This window comes from Neophocaena asiaeorientalis, unplaced genomic scaffold (assembly GCF_003031525.2).
Source record: "Neophocaena asiaeorientalis asiaeorientalis breed wild unplaced genomic scaffold, Neophocaena_asiaeorientalis_V1.1 scaffold815, whole genome shotgun sequence".
NCBI classification, from domain to species: domain Eukaryota; kingdom Metazoa; phylum Chordata; class Mammalia; order Artiodactyla; family Phocoenidae; genus Neophocaena; species Neophocaena asiaeorientalis.
The window spans coordinates 32,211-45,703 of record NW_020172682.1 but is presented as its reverse complement, the minus strand read 5'-3'; the positions used below and the strand labels follow the sequence as shown (position 1 = coordinate 45,703).

General features: G+C 50.6%; 1 protein-coding gene across 1 annotated transcript in view; it reads right to left on the bottom strand.

Annotated features, from left to right (window-relative positions):
* CDC42EP5 (CDC42 effector protein 5) overlaps nucleotides 1-4,246 on the bottom strand; it is a 4,564-nt gene extending 318 nt beyond the window's left edge. The window contains 2 exon segments of the mRNA XM_024739791.1: nucleotides 1-197; nucleotides 3,947-4,246. The exon segment at nucleotides 1-197 is cut by the window's left edge and continues 1 nt beyond it. Coding sequence (XP_024595559.1) covers nucleotides 1-197; nucleotides 3,947-4,108 — 359 coding nt within the window. The 5' untranslated portion in view covers nucleotides 4,109-4,246.
* Between the last annotated feature and the right edge of the window lie 9,247 nt (nucleotides 4,247-13,493).

Sequence of the window (13,493 nt, the reverse complement as noted above, 5' to 3'; positions counted from 1 at the left end):
CCCGCGGGCGGCGGCCGGGGCTCAGGGGGCGGCCCGCCGCCGTGGCGACTCAGGAACGAAGTGTCTCCGAAGGCGTCGCCGCCGCGCCCCACGTGCAGAGTGTGCCGGAAGTCGCCGAGCGGCGCGGAGATGGACAGAGCGCCGCGCTCCGGCCGCTTCTTGGGCTGCGCGGGGCCCAGCTGCTTCAGGACCGGCATCTGCGGGATAGGGACCGGTTAGCACGGTCTCCCCCGGTAGGACGCTACCGAGGCCTTCCGTGTTCCCAGCCCTGGGCGTAGCACGCCGTTCAGAGGATGCTCGCCATAAGTACAGGATGATGGTGGTGGGATCACTCCCATTTTACAAGTGGGGAAACAGGTTCCCAGAGGTCCGAGGTTACAGCTGCTTGATTCAAATCTCAGACTCAAACTTAGGTCTGCTCATATGTTAATTCCACTAAGAACTAACGTTTGAGCTTTTACAGGTCAGAGAACAAGCAACATGCTTCACCAAGCCTTTTGGACTGCTTCCCAAACTTGACAGAAACTCCAGCTTAAACACAGGGCCATCCACCATGAAGACAGGGCGGACTCTGTCCTTTAGGTGCAACAGACACAGTGCCCAGGGCCCGCCACATTTCTAGAGGCCCGCACACATGTTTAAACGTTTTATTATTATTTTTTTGAACCTCTCGTCCTTTATTGAGGCCACTGGTCCCCAGCTCCCGCAGGGCAGGGACACAGGCCCAGGTTTTCCTCTCCAGCCCCGCCACCTTTGGGGCCTGCAGAGCCCACAAAACCCCGGGGAGCACAGATGAGACCCTCCCCCTCAACACATGGTGTACAGAAGCCCCTTCCCAGACGGGGCTGCCGTGTTTTATTTTAAAACGTCTGTTTTTTATGAAAGCTTTGCCTAGAACACACAAAAGTCATCATGTGGGCTGGCCTGAGGATTGTAATTTGGGAGATTTAGGGTGGGCCTGGGAAATCTATATATTTGCACAGCATTTTATAATTTGAATGATCTGGTTTTGAAAAAAACATATAAGTCTTACTTCTTGGAAAACAAGAGTGACAATAATAATCATGCCAATTTTCCTATGTTAAATCATGGCGAGAATGGCACAAACTCCAAACCGGCAGCTCATGGACCGTTAACTAGGTACCCTATAGCTACATGACTGCATCAGACTCGATGGTAAGTAGATATGCCTGCCAACCTTTGCCCATATCCTGGAACTTGGCTGTTTCTATGGAACTTCTGGGAGGGACTTTGATGACCTTGTACTTTTGTTTTAACAGTCACTGTTATTAATAATAACAATTAAAAAAAAAAACCTTTCCATTTGAATTGAAGCCCCACCCTTTGCCAACTGGATGAATTGGGATAAATTATGTGATTGCTCTCTGTCTGTTTTCTATCTGGAAAATGGATAAAATGATACTACCTTCCTTGCAGGACACACGGAAATAGTCAAAGAAAACTGTGTTTTTAACAGTGCCAGCCAACTGATAGTGATAGTGTTGGGGAGGGGCATGTGTATCCAAACAAAACTGTGGAACAAATTTAGATCAAATCCTACGAAGCAGGCAAAGCAGTCAGCCTTGTCCTTTCAGGGACCAGCACCATGGGAAAGATCAGTGATAACGTGGAGAAAAATTAAAGCCAAAAGGATTTGAAATAATTGTAGATGGGTATGTTCTGAGAGCTGCCTTCTCCCCTACCCAAACACACATACACACACACACGCACACACTTTACAGTTACTTCTGGAAAAACCAGTCTTGATTTACCACCTCTGTCGTGTTTCTCAAACTTCCCTGACCTCAACCTAGATGAATAAATGTATTTTATTGCAATCTGGCACACAGTCACCATTCCTTCCCCACCCACAACCACACACACCCCCTACATAAGGGAAACAAACATTTTGTGAATTGAGACCTACTCTTATCTCATGCTAGGCACTCAGTTTCAATTCTATTTTATTATTTATTTAATAACTAACTAACTAACTAAATGCCTGCATGATGCATTTATGCAGGATCTTAGTTCCCTGGCCAGGGATCGAACCCACACTCCCACACCGCCCCCCCGCCCCAGCAGTGGAAGCACGGAGTCTTAACCACTGGACTACCAGAGAACTCCCTATGTTTCTTTTTTAATGCTGACCTCTGCTCATTAATGAATCTCAATCCACAGTTTAAAAAAAAAAAAAAAATCCTGTCTCAGAGCTAGCAGCACCCCTTATCCCTGGGCAGTGATTCATAGTTCAAAAGAGCAGAACTCAGAAAGCCAACTGCCCAGACTTGGATCTGACTGTGCCCACTGCTGTGTAACTTTGGGCAAATTACTTAACCTTTCTGACCTCACTTCCTCATCTCAAAAACGGAATGACGCTCATATAATAATTCAGTCTCTTTGCAAGAACTGGGGGGATGTTGCCCATGGAAAGTCTTAGCACAGTAGCCAGCGCACAGCAAATGCTCAGTAAATGCTCAGTGGAGTCCTCCTTTGGATCATTCTCCCCTGTCCCAGAGAAGGAAATAGATGCTCAGAGATGGTACATGACTTGCCCAAGGTCACAAAGCCAGCTCTGTGGGACTCCAGAGCCCAGGGTTACTGCTTCCACTGCCTGCTGTCCCTTGAACTGGCTCCTCCCTGGACGGCTCTCAGCTATTGCCTCTTCTCCCTGCCCACCCCCTACCTTGCCCCTCATCCCATCCTCCTATCACCCTACAAGGTGACATCACTGACATTTTCCAGCGCTTAGCAGCATATTAAGATCTTGGTTTCTGACACCAGACACAACAGGTTTGCCATTGCCTTTCTGTGGGACCCGGAACTAACTTCCTCAGCCTTAAGCCTCAGTTTACTCCTGAGAAATGGGAAATCAGAATGCCTGTTTGCAAGGGGTTGTCGTAGAGTTACATGCACGATGCTGACATTTTATTTCCCGGGAACTTATTCTGGGCCAGGCAGGGGTCTAAGTGCTTCACACAAATGAATGAACTCATTTAATCCTTGGAACAACCCAGTGAGGGGAGACCGTTGTTATTTTGTCCCTTTTACAGATGTGGGTGGCACCTGAGGCACAGAGAGGTGAAGTTAACTTGCCCTGGATCACACAGTAGCAAATGTTGGGGGCTGAATCTGGAACCCAGGCAGACGAACTCCGGAGTCAAAGGATGATGTGATAACTGCTCACAGCCCCCAAAGGATAGGGTGTGCAGACCCATGGAGAAAATGATGTTTTGACATCAAGGCCAGGGATTTCCTACACCCTTGCCTGTGTTTGTCTGTTTGCTTTGCTTTTTCCCAATCTAGATAACAACGAGTTCAAAATTGTTTTTGAAAGCTACCACTTCTCCTCGCTAGCTCTGAGACCTCGGGGGCCAGTCACTCCACTTCTCCGAGCCTCCGTGTCCCCTTGAACAGAAGGCTCTATCTCCCTTGCTGTGTGCTTGATGCAATGAGGTCACACTCGGAAAAAGGCCGTCACAGGCCCAAGCTCTGTACAGAGGGGCTGCTGTTGTGACAATCTGAAAGCAGGCAGAGAGCGGGAGCAGGATGGGACCCTGGGACGCGGTGATCGCACGCACTCGCTAAGCCGCCTTCCTCCCGCCTCCACCCGCCCCCTCTCTTTCTGCAGGGGTGGGGGGCACAGCTGGCTCACCTCTGTCCTCTCCGGGCCCCAGCCCCGGCAAGAGGAAATAACAACCCACTGCAGATCCAGCCCGACTGGTCCTCAGCCCTTTGGGAGAGGCAACAAGGAGGGTGGGACCCAGACGGCGCAGGGGGACCCGCGATTGGGAGCCCCCGACCCCCTCGGGGCTCCAGTGCGCGCTTCCTGAGGCCACGTGGCTGCGGCCCAGGATTTCAGCAGCCGCGGCCGCCGTCCCTTTGGCCGGCTGTCCGGCTCCCCTCCAGACCTGACCGGGGACCCTGGGCCACCACTGCCCCGTACCTCGTGGTCCCCGCTGAACCAGGCAGGCAAACTCTCAGGCTCCGGCTCAAGCTGGGAACCCCGTCTTCTTGGTTCGGAGCCCGCCTCCGCCTCCCAGTCCCAGGCCCGCGCCTTCTTCCTTCTTCCTCCGGGCGGGATCTCACCTGGCAAAGGAAGTGTCATACGGAACCTGGAGGGGCATCCAGGACCCAGGCGGCCGGGCCCAGAGTGCCACCACCTTCTCTCTTAGGTTCCAGGAGTCCTGGCTCCTAGCTCTCTTGATCCTTAGCCTCAGGAGTCCAGACCCCCAGCCCCTCCTCCCTCAGACCCAGGAGTCCAGGTCCCCGGCCCCTCCTCCCTCAGACCCAGGAGTCCCGGCCCCCAGCCCCTCCCCCCTCAGACCCAGGGGTCCAGGCCCCCGGCCCCTCCCCCCTCAGACCCAGGGGTCCAGGTCCCCGGCCCCTCCTCCCTCAGACCCAGGAGTCTGAGCCCCAACCCGGGCAGACCCTGGCATGGAGTCCCTTCTTTACCTGCACCGGGATCTGAAGTGTCAGCCCCTCTCGGGGGCCATGGTAGGAGCCCAAAGGGGCGCAGAGTCACGCCCAGTGCAGCTCAGTCTGTCTGGGGCAGAGAGGGTTAAGGCGTAGGTCCCTCCCAGCCTTCCTTATCCCCCAAAAGTTTGCCTCTAGGATTTAAAGGACTAGGAAGTAGCAGTGGAAAAGCTGAGGCCCCTCCGGGCTGAGTGTGGGCCAGGGGAGGAGGCTGGCACTGGGTGTGCGCCCGCCCAGAGAACACGGCAGATGGGGCGGGGGATGGATGGATGGACAGGGCGGCCCCCAGCTCGGCCCCTCCCCCTGCCAGCCTGGAATTTCCTGAAACTGGGGAAGTCTGGCTGTGTAGAAGAATAATTTCTTCCAGATTGCAGCTGTTGAGGGAGTATGTGTGGGCTTGAAAGAGAGAGAGAAAAACAGACAAGGTCAGGCAGTAAGACCAGCAAAAGGATGGACGCAAAAGGATGGATGTGACCTCGGAGGGGCAGCTCTCACCCTGCTTTGGAGAGTTCCCTGGATGAATATCCCTGCCTGGAGCTACTCGTCCACAGAAAGGTCATTACATCACCGAGTGCCAGTGCCTAGCGGCGACAAGAGTCAGATGTGGGTGTGAGGAAGATCCCTCGGCGGCCAGTGTGCCAGAGGGCCTGACCTCGGGGAGGTAGAGGCCCCGGGGAAGAGGCTGGCTCCGCTGGCTGCGCGCTGGGCCTGGGATGCTGGGGCCGGAGAGGGAGAGAGTTAGTTTCATAGATAACAAGGAGGTGTGGCTTGACCTGAATCTTAAAGGAGTGGGACAGAGACAAAAAGTGACAACAATCCAGGGACTTCCCTGGCGGTCCAGTGGCTAAGACTCCGTGCTTCCACTGCAGGGGGCACAGGTTCGATCCCTGGTCTAGGAACTAAGATCCTGCATGCCACGTGGCGTGGCCACAAAATAAAAGTTTTAATTATTTTCTATTGACGTTAGCTTCACATAACATAAAATGACTCATTTTAAAGTGGTATTTAGGGGACTTCCCTGGTGGCACAGTGGTTAAGATTCCACCTGCCATGGGTTCGAGCCCTGGTCCGGAAAGATTCCCACATGCCGCGGAGCATCTAAGCCCGTGCGCCACAATACGGAGCCTGCGCTCTATAGTCCGCGAGCCACAACTACTGAGCCCACGTGCCTAGAGCCCGTGCTCCGCAACAAGAGAAGCCACGGCAACGAGAAGCCCTCACACCTCAACGAAGAGTGGCCCCTAGAGTTGGCAACTAGAGAAAGCCCGTATGCAGCAACAAAGACCCAACGCAGCCAAAAATGAATTAATTAATTAAATAAAAAATAAATTAATTAATAAAAAATAAAGCGGCATTTAGTACATTCACAGTGTTGTGCAACCATCACCTCTATCTAGTCCCAAAACGCTTTCATCTCGTCAAAAACAAAAACAAACAAAAACAAAACAAAAAACTCTTGTACCTGTTAAGCTGTCAGCTGGGGGCTGGTCTGCTCCAAGAGGCTGCCTGCATCCTTCTGGTGTTTTCCCTGTGTCTGTCCTCTGGCAACGGTAAGTTGAGCCCCTCTTATGCTTCAGGTGTCCCTGATTTGCAGGCCTGCCCCATCTCCCTCCTCCCTCCAGCCAGAAAAGGTCCTCTGCTTTTAGGGCTCATGTGATTTGGCTCGGCCCACCTGGAAAATACAGGCGTTATACATATATCACCATCGGTAATGGATATGTATTAATATATTACCTGGTAATCAGCACAAGTTAATACAGAAGTATACATAATTTATGTCAAGGAATTGGGAGTTTGCAATGCTAAGGACTGGCAAGCCTGAATTCCATAAGGCAGACTGGAAACTCTCAGTCAGGCTAGGAGCTGACGCCTCGGTCTTTGTTTCTGGTTTGGTTGTTCTGAGCCCCGCCGCGTAGCATGCAGGATCTTAGCTCCCCAACCAGGGATCAAACCCACGTCCCCTGCATTGGAAAGGCAGAGTCTTAACCACTGGACCGCCAGGGAAGTCCCTGATGCTGTGGTCTTTAAGGCAGAATTTCTTCCCCATTTTGCAGTGAAGGCCTTTCAACTGATTGGGTGAGGCCCACCCATATTCTCGAGGGCCGTCTCCTTTACCTAGAGTCAGCTGGGTACAGATGTTAGTCACACCTACATAACGCCTCCCCGGCCATACCTGGGTTAGTGTTTGGTTGAACAACAGGTACTACAGCCTGGCCAAGCGGACAAGTAAAATGAACCATCACGCCAGGATAATCTCCCCGTCTTAAGGTTTCTAACTTTAATCTTGTGTGCAAAGTCCCTTTGCTACATGATACGACATATTCATCGGTTTCAGGGATTCATGCCTGGATATCTTTAGAGGTGCATTCTGTCTACCCCAAGGACCCTCAGAGGGCAGATCCCGGGGGATGGTGGCGTGGCCACCAAGCTGGAGAGCCTGGGAGGAGGAACAGGTATACAAGAGATGCTAGAGGCCATGCCCAGAAGAGAGGAAAGCAGGATCGGCTGCACAGGCAAGTGACCTGTGCAGTCTTGGGGGTCGCCATGCCTAGAAGGGCCCTCTGCACTTGGTTTCACGGTTTGCTCTATCTTCACATTATTAATCATTTTGAACAAGGGACCCCACATTTTCATTTGCAATGCACCCCGCAAATGAGGTAGCTGGTTCTGGGCTGAAGTGCGGGAAGAGCAGCGTTCTGGGATGAAGCAGCTGAGAAGGGTGACATTGAGAGGTAAGAAAAGGGGAAGGAACTTGGACCAGGGCCGGGCAGCAGCCAGAGAAAGTGAAGGAGGAGGAGAGAGATGGGCTGCAGAAGCCCTGGAAGGACGCACAGGTCCCCTCTCTGCAGTCTCAGTCTGATTTAAAAAAAAAAAAAAAGATCCACTGGATTTAATAGCAAGCCAGAGGTGACCGGTGGCCAGAGTGAGAACTGCCCATGGGGGCTGGGCAGGCGTAAGCCAGATTGTGGCTGGGGAGGCGAGGGAGAGAGTGAGGAGATGAAAAAGTGCAGAGGACTTGGGAGTCTGCTGTGAAAGAAAGGAGAGCAAGACAGGACGGATATCCGGGGGGAGAGGGAGGGGTCAGAGAAGGAGTTTGGTTTCTTTGCTCGGTTTGGATACATTTCCTGCTATTTTGTTTCTTTTTTGAAAAAGTAATTTTTAGTTACATAAAGGATATCCTCCTTGTAAAGAGAGAGAGGAAAATAACCCTAACTAATAAGGTTTTTTTTTTTTACACAGACATTTTTTTAACATCTTTATTGGAGTATAATTGCTTTACAATGGTGTGTTAGTTTCTGCTTTATAACAAAGTGAATCAGCTATACATATACATATATCCCCATATCTCCTCCCTCTTGCATCTCCCACCCTTCCTATCCCACCCCTCTAGGTGGTCACAAAGCACCGAGCTGATCTCCCTGTGCTATGCTGCTGCTTCCCACTAGCGATCTGTTTTACGATTGGTAGTGTATATGTGTCCGTGCCGCTCCCTCACTTTGTCCCAGCTTCCCCTTCCCCTTCCCCGTGTCCTCAAGTCCATTCTCTAGTAGGTCTGTGTCTTTATTCCCGTCCTGCCCCTAGGTTCTTCATGAACATTTTTTTTTTAGATTCCATATAAATATGTTTTAGCATACGGTATTTGTTTTTCTCTTTCTGCCTTAACTTTTGATGACCTTGTCCAATCCAAGCCCCATGAAATTAGTTTGCAGTATCCACTTTCCAACTGGGCTGGGCTCTTACAAACACACAGACCAGCGTTTCTGCACCTCGGAGCTATTGGCATTTGGGACTGGATCGTTCTTTGTGGTGGGAGTATTCTGTGCACTGTGGGATGTTCAGCAGCGTCCCAAGGCTCCACCCACTAGATGCCAGTAGCTTCCCCCTCCCCAGGATTTAGACGACCAGCATTGCTTCCAAATGGCCCCTGGAGGGGGGATATTGCCCCTGGTTGAGAACAGCTGGTCAACATGGTGCTCTAAGAAAACACATATTAAACACACATTTTATACGCACAAAGGAACTTTTACTGGATGGTTTTGGGCTACCACTTTTTTCCCACTTAGCAGTTTCTTTTGGGACTCATTCATTGCTACTACATACAGACTTAAAGAGGGGGCTTGAGCTTACTTCAGCATTTTGAAGAAAGTATATAACAACAATAATAGCAGCTAACATTTATCGAGGGCTTAGAATTTTTTAGGAGCTGTTCTAAGCTCTTTCCACATGTAACCTTAATCTTTGCAATAACTCTATGGGCGGGAGGAGGTTGGTATTATTATTCCCACTTTACAGATGAAGAAACTGAGGCACAGAGAGGGTTTTTTGGTTTGTCTCTTAACTTTTAGGTAACTTAGCTAATGCAGCCCTAAAGTTGCGCAGGCAGGATTTGAACTCAGGCAGGCTGACCCTGACTCAGAAGGAGAGATGGAAGATATAGGAGAGGTAGGTTCTATAAAGGACAGGACCCCCAGGAGCAGGGAAGAAAAGGGTCTGTCCAACAGAACTTTCTGGAATGATGGGACTGTCCAGTACATTAGCCACATGTGGCTGTTGGGCACTTGAGATGTAGCTAGTGGGGCTGAGAAAGTGAAATTTTAACTGTATTTAATTTTCATTGATTCTACATGGAAATAGCCACTGGGGGCCAGTGGTCCAGGTATTGAGTAGCCCATGTCTAGAGCACTTGAGGAGGGTTTAGCCCAGGGCAGCGGGGGCTGCCTCTTGAAGGAGCAGGTGGAAGGATAGAGGGGTGACTGCAGCCTGGGTCAGTGTGGGGCGGTGCTTCGGGGGCTCTGCTCCACTGGCCTGGATCTGGGTGAGGCAGAGGCAGGGGTGGAGGAGGTGAGGCGTTCAGCTGTGCTGGGAAGGGAGGGGAAGCTGGTTCAGATCTGAGCCCCAGACGAACTGCAGGACAAGTCTACTGAACACTTGCTGTGTGCGGGCTCTGTTCGAAGCACTCCATCTTATTATCTCATTTAGTCCTCATATCAACCTATGAGGCAGGTGCTGTTATTATGTCCATTGAGCAGATGAGGAAACTGAGTCAGCATGGCAGGGTCTCTACCAAAGGCCACGGAGAGCAGAGACCATAAGCAAGGTGACCTATGCGTGGAGTTTGGGAATTTCCCCAGCTTCTCAGGAGTGGGCAGAGGATGCTGAGTGGGGAGTGACCCAGGGTTCGGGTTTTCCCATCAGGAAGTATTTCCAACAACCCAAAGGGCTTTGAAAGAGCCTCATCTGGATGCAGCGGGAGAGAGGAGGAAGCCAGAGAGGGTAGGGACAGATGGGGTGAGAGAGAGAGCGAGGGAGGGAGGGAGACAGAGAGAGAGAAAGATGACTTCCCTGGCGGTTCAGTGGTTAAGACTCCACGCTTCCGCTCCAGGGGGCGAGGGTTCGATCCTTGGTCAGGGAACTGAGATCCTGCAAGTCATGCAGTGCGGCCAAAAAGAAGAAGAAGAGCTGGAGACAGGATCTGTGCCAACAGAGGGAGCCCTGGGAGTGCAGCCAGTCTGGTGTAAGCTCTGTCTCTGGAGCTCCCTCCTCCTTCCAGCAGAGCTGGCTCCCAATGCATCCCCACCCCCACCCCCCAACACACACAGCTTGGAAGGAGTTTTCTTTCTTTCCTTGGTTTGGATACATTCGCTGCTATTTTTGCTTCTTCTTCTGTAAAGTAATTTTTAGTTACATAAATGATACCTGAATACATCCTCCTTGTAAAGAGAGAAAGGAAAGATTTTTTCTTTTTTTTGGCCATACCTCACGGCTTATGGGATCTTCGTCTCCAACCAGGGATTGAATCTGGGCACTCGGCAGTGAGAGCATGGAGTCCTAACCACTGGACCTCCAGGGAATTCCGCCCCCCACCTTGTAAAGAGAGAAAGGAAAATAACCCTAACTAATAAGGTTTTAATGACCTCATCCCATCCAAGCCCCATAAAATTAGTTTGCAGTATCCACCTTCCAACTGGGCTGGGATCTTACAAACACATAGACCAGCGTTTCTGCACCTCGGAGCTATTGGCGTTAGGGGCTGGATCATTCTTTGTGGTGGGAGGGTTGGGAGCCATCCTGTGCACTGTGGGGTGTTCCCAAGGCCCCACCAGCTAGATGCCAGTAGCTCCCCCCTCCCCATGGTCTGGACAACCAACAATGTTTCCAAAGGACCATCTGCAGTTCCCTCCCCCTCTGGTTACAACCCCAGCAGGAATAGTTCCTGGGATCCTTTGCAGGTTCTGTGAAGGAAATGAGTATCCTGGCACAACTGGCAAAGTTGAGGAAATAGGGAAGGGCCAGGAGATAATTGCTGCAAACTCCTGGCCAAAGTACCACGAGCCTCGGTCTTCCACCTGAGGGTGGGTCAGGGATTCCTAAGGTCCTTCCTGCCCTTCTGCTAAATGTGGGCAGGCGGGAATGTGACCAAAGCCTGTACACTGGTGTCAGCCAGCCTTGGCTTGGAGCTCTTGCCTGTGTGACCCCGGCAAGCCACTTTTCAACTTGTAGCTTTAGTTTCTTCATCCGTGTCAGAGGTCCAAGGACCCTCACAGAAATCCTAACGATAATTCATAAAAGCAGCTATCATTACCAGACCGAAGCGGTTTGCCAGGCTGTGTCTAGGTGCGTGATGATGACGGTAATAGTCATAACAGTTCACATCCTTGAATGAGTGCTAAGTAAATGCCAGGCACTCTACTCCACACATCTCGTGTACGAACTATTTCATTTCTCACCAAAACCCCAAAAAGCAGGTCCTGGCATTATCCTCATTTGATCGATGACAAAGTAGAAGCAATCGGGTGACTTTCCCTAAGTCACAAAGTTACTAAAAGGCAGAGCTACGATCAAATCTCAGGATGCCTGGCTTAAGATCTTGCCCTCTTAGCCAAACTGCTTGCTTCCTATGAGAGACAGAATAGAATAATCTCTGATCACCTGCTTCCTTTGAAGCAGACACCATTATCATTGCCATTTTCCAGAAAAGCAAAGTGAGCCTCAGAGAGGCAGAATGACATTCCCAGGGACACAGAGCTGGCAAGAGGCAGATCTAGGTTTCGAAACCGGTTTGGGGTGAGCCCAGTCCATTATCTTTTGGTCATACCCAGTATCTGGTACCCTGAACCTGGTCTGGTAAAGGATAGTTCTGAGGTGGATAGGGGAAAACGAACATTATACGACACGCTGGTCTGCTCCAGTGGCTGTGATGCTGAGTGTGGGACCAACATCCTGGGCCTCTGAGCAGCTTTATCCCTATTCAGGATGCATGGATTGTGAAGGGAGTTTGAATCAATGCCAACTACAGCCATCCCCCGTATTTTTCCAATTTACCCTCATGCTCTGACTATGTCTTATCTGAATCCTGCATGGAGTCTACACAAGAGGACCAAAGATGGGGCTCAGCTGATGCCTACTTGATCACTGAGATATCAGAAAATGGGGGAGGCTGTGTTGCCTTCATAGACTCTGACCATGGTGCTGAAACTAGACTCAACAGTCAAATCCCCATCAGCACCGTGGACAGCAGCCACAGAACCTACCTTCCTGGGGTTGGGTCCTGATGGTGAAATAGGGAGGGTGTCCAGATACAGGTCCGGGGGTGTTGGGGCCATGCAGAGAAGGAGCCAGAATTGTTCAGGAGGCAGGGAAGCTCAGTATGCAGATGAGGACCAGACTGGCCACAGAATGCTGTCCTCAGGAGAAGACAACTTCTTTTCTACTCTACACTGGCGGAAGTAGCCAGACAGCAAAATGGACGCACCCTAGACTTGGCCTGGTCATAAGGTTGTCTTTTATGGATATGCTATGGGTGTATAGTATGAGTGCAGTAAGAATGCACTCCTGAAATGTCAGGGCTGTGCTGCCTGCTTTACAAACATCATTACTTTTTTTCCTACTGCAGTAAGGTTCACATAACATAAAAGTGACTGTTAACCATCTGAAAGTGTACAATTCAGTGGCATTTGGTGCCTTCACAATCTTGTGTGACCATCACTGTTAACTGGCTCCAAGACATTTTCATCACCCCAGCAGGAAACCCTGTACCCATTAGCCAGGGTTTGTCGTAGAAACAAAACCAATAGGATGCATGTGAATATATATATATCGTACTCCACACACACACACACACACACACACACACACACACACACACACACACACACCAGATTTTATGGAATATCCTCACATGATTATGGAGGCTGGCAAGTCCAAAATCTGAAGGGTGGGCTGCAGGCTGGAGACCTAGGAGAACTGTTGCTGAGGTTCAAGTCCAAAGGCAGTCTGCTGGCAGAATCCCTTCTCGCTCAGGAGAGGTCATTCTTCTGTTCAATTCAGGCCATCAGCTGATTGCATGAGGCCCATCCACATTATGGAAGACAATTTGCTTTACTCAAAATCCAATGATTTAGGGGCTTCGTTGGTAGCGCAGTGGTTAAGAATCTGCCTGCCCATGCAAGGGACACGGGTTCAAGTCCTGGTCCAGGAAGATCCCACATGCCGCGGAGCCACGAAGCCCGTGTGCCACAACTACTGAGCCTGCGCTCTAGCGCCTGTGAGCCACACCTACTGAAGCCCACACGCCTAGAGGCCGTGCTCCGCAACAAGAGAAGCCACCGCAATGAGAAGCCCTCACACTGCAACGAAGAGTAGCCCCCGCTCGCAGCAACTAGAGAAAGCCGGCACGAAGCAACGAAGACCCAGTGCAGTCAAAAATAAATAAGTAAAATAAATTAATTAAAAATAATTATTTTAAATCCAGTGATTTAAATGTTAATGTCATCCAAAAACACCCTCGCAGAAACATCCAGAATGTCTGACCACATAACTGATCATGGCCCGGCCGAGGTGACACACAAAATTAAACATCACAAATCCTCCCCTTGTCAACTTGCATCTCCTTAAACCACACTTAACCTCCAGATAAAGACAGTAACAACAATGAATGAGTGAATGACCTCTGCCAGCCCCCTGCCTCTATGGGGGATTTTGCTGAATGTGAGGCCAGCTTCCTGTTTCAGGGCTAC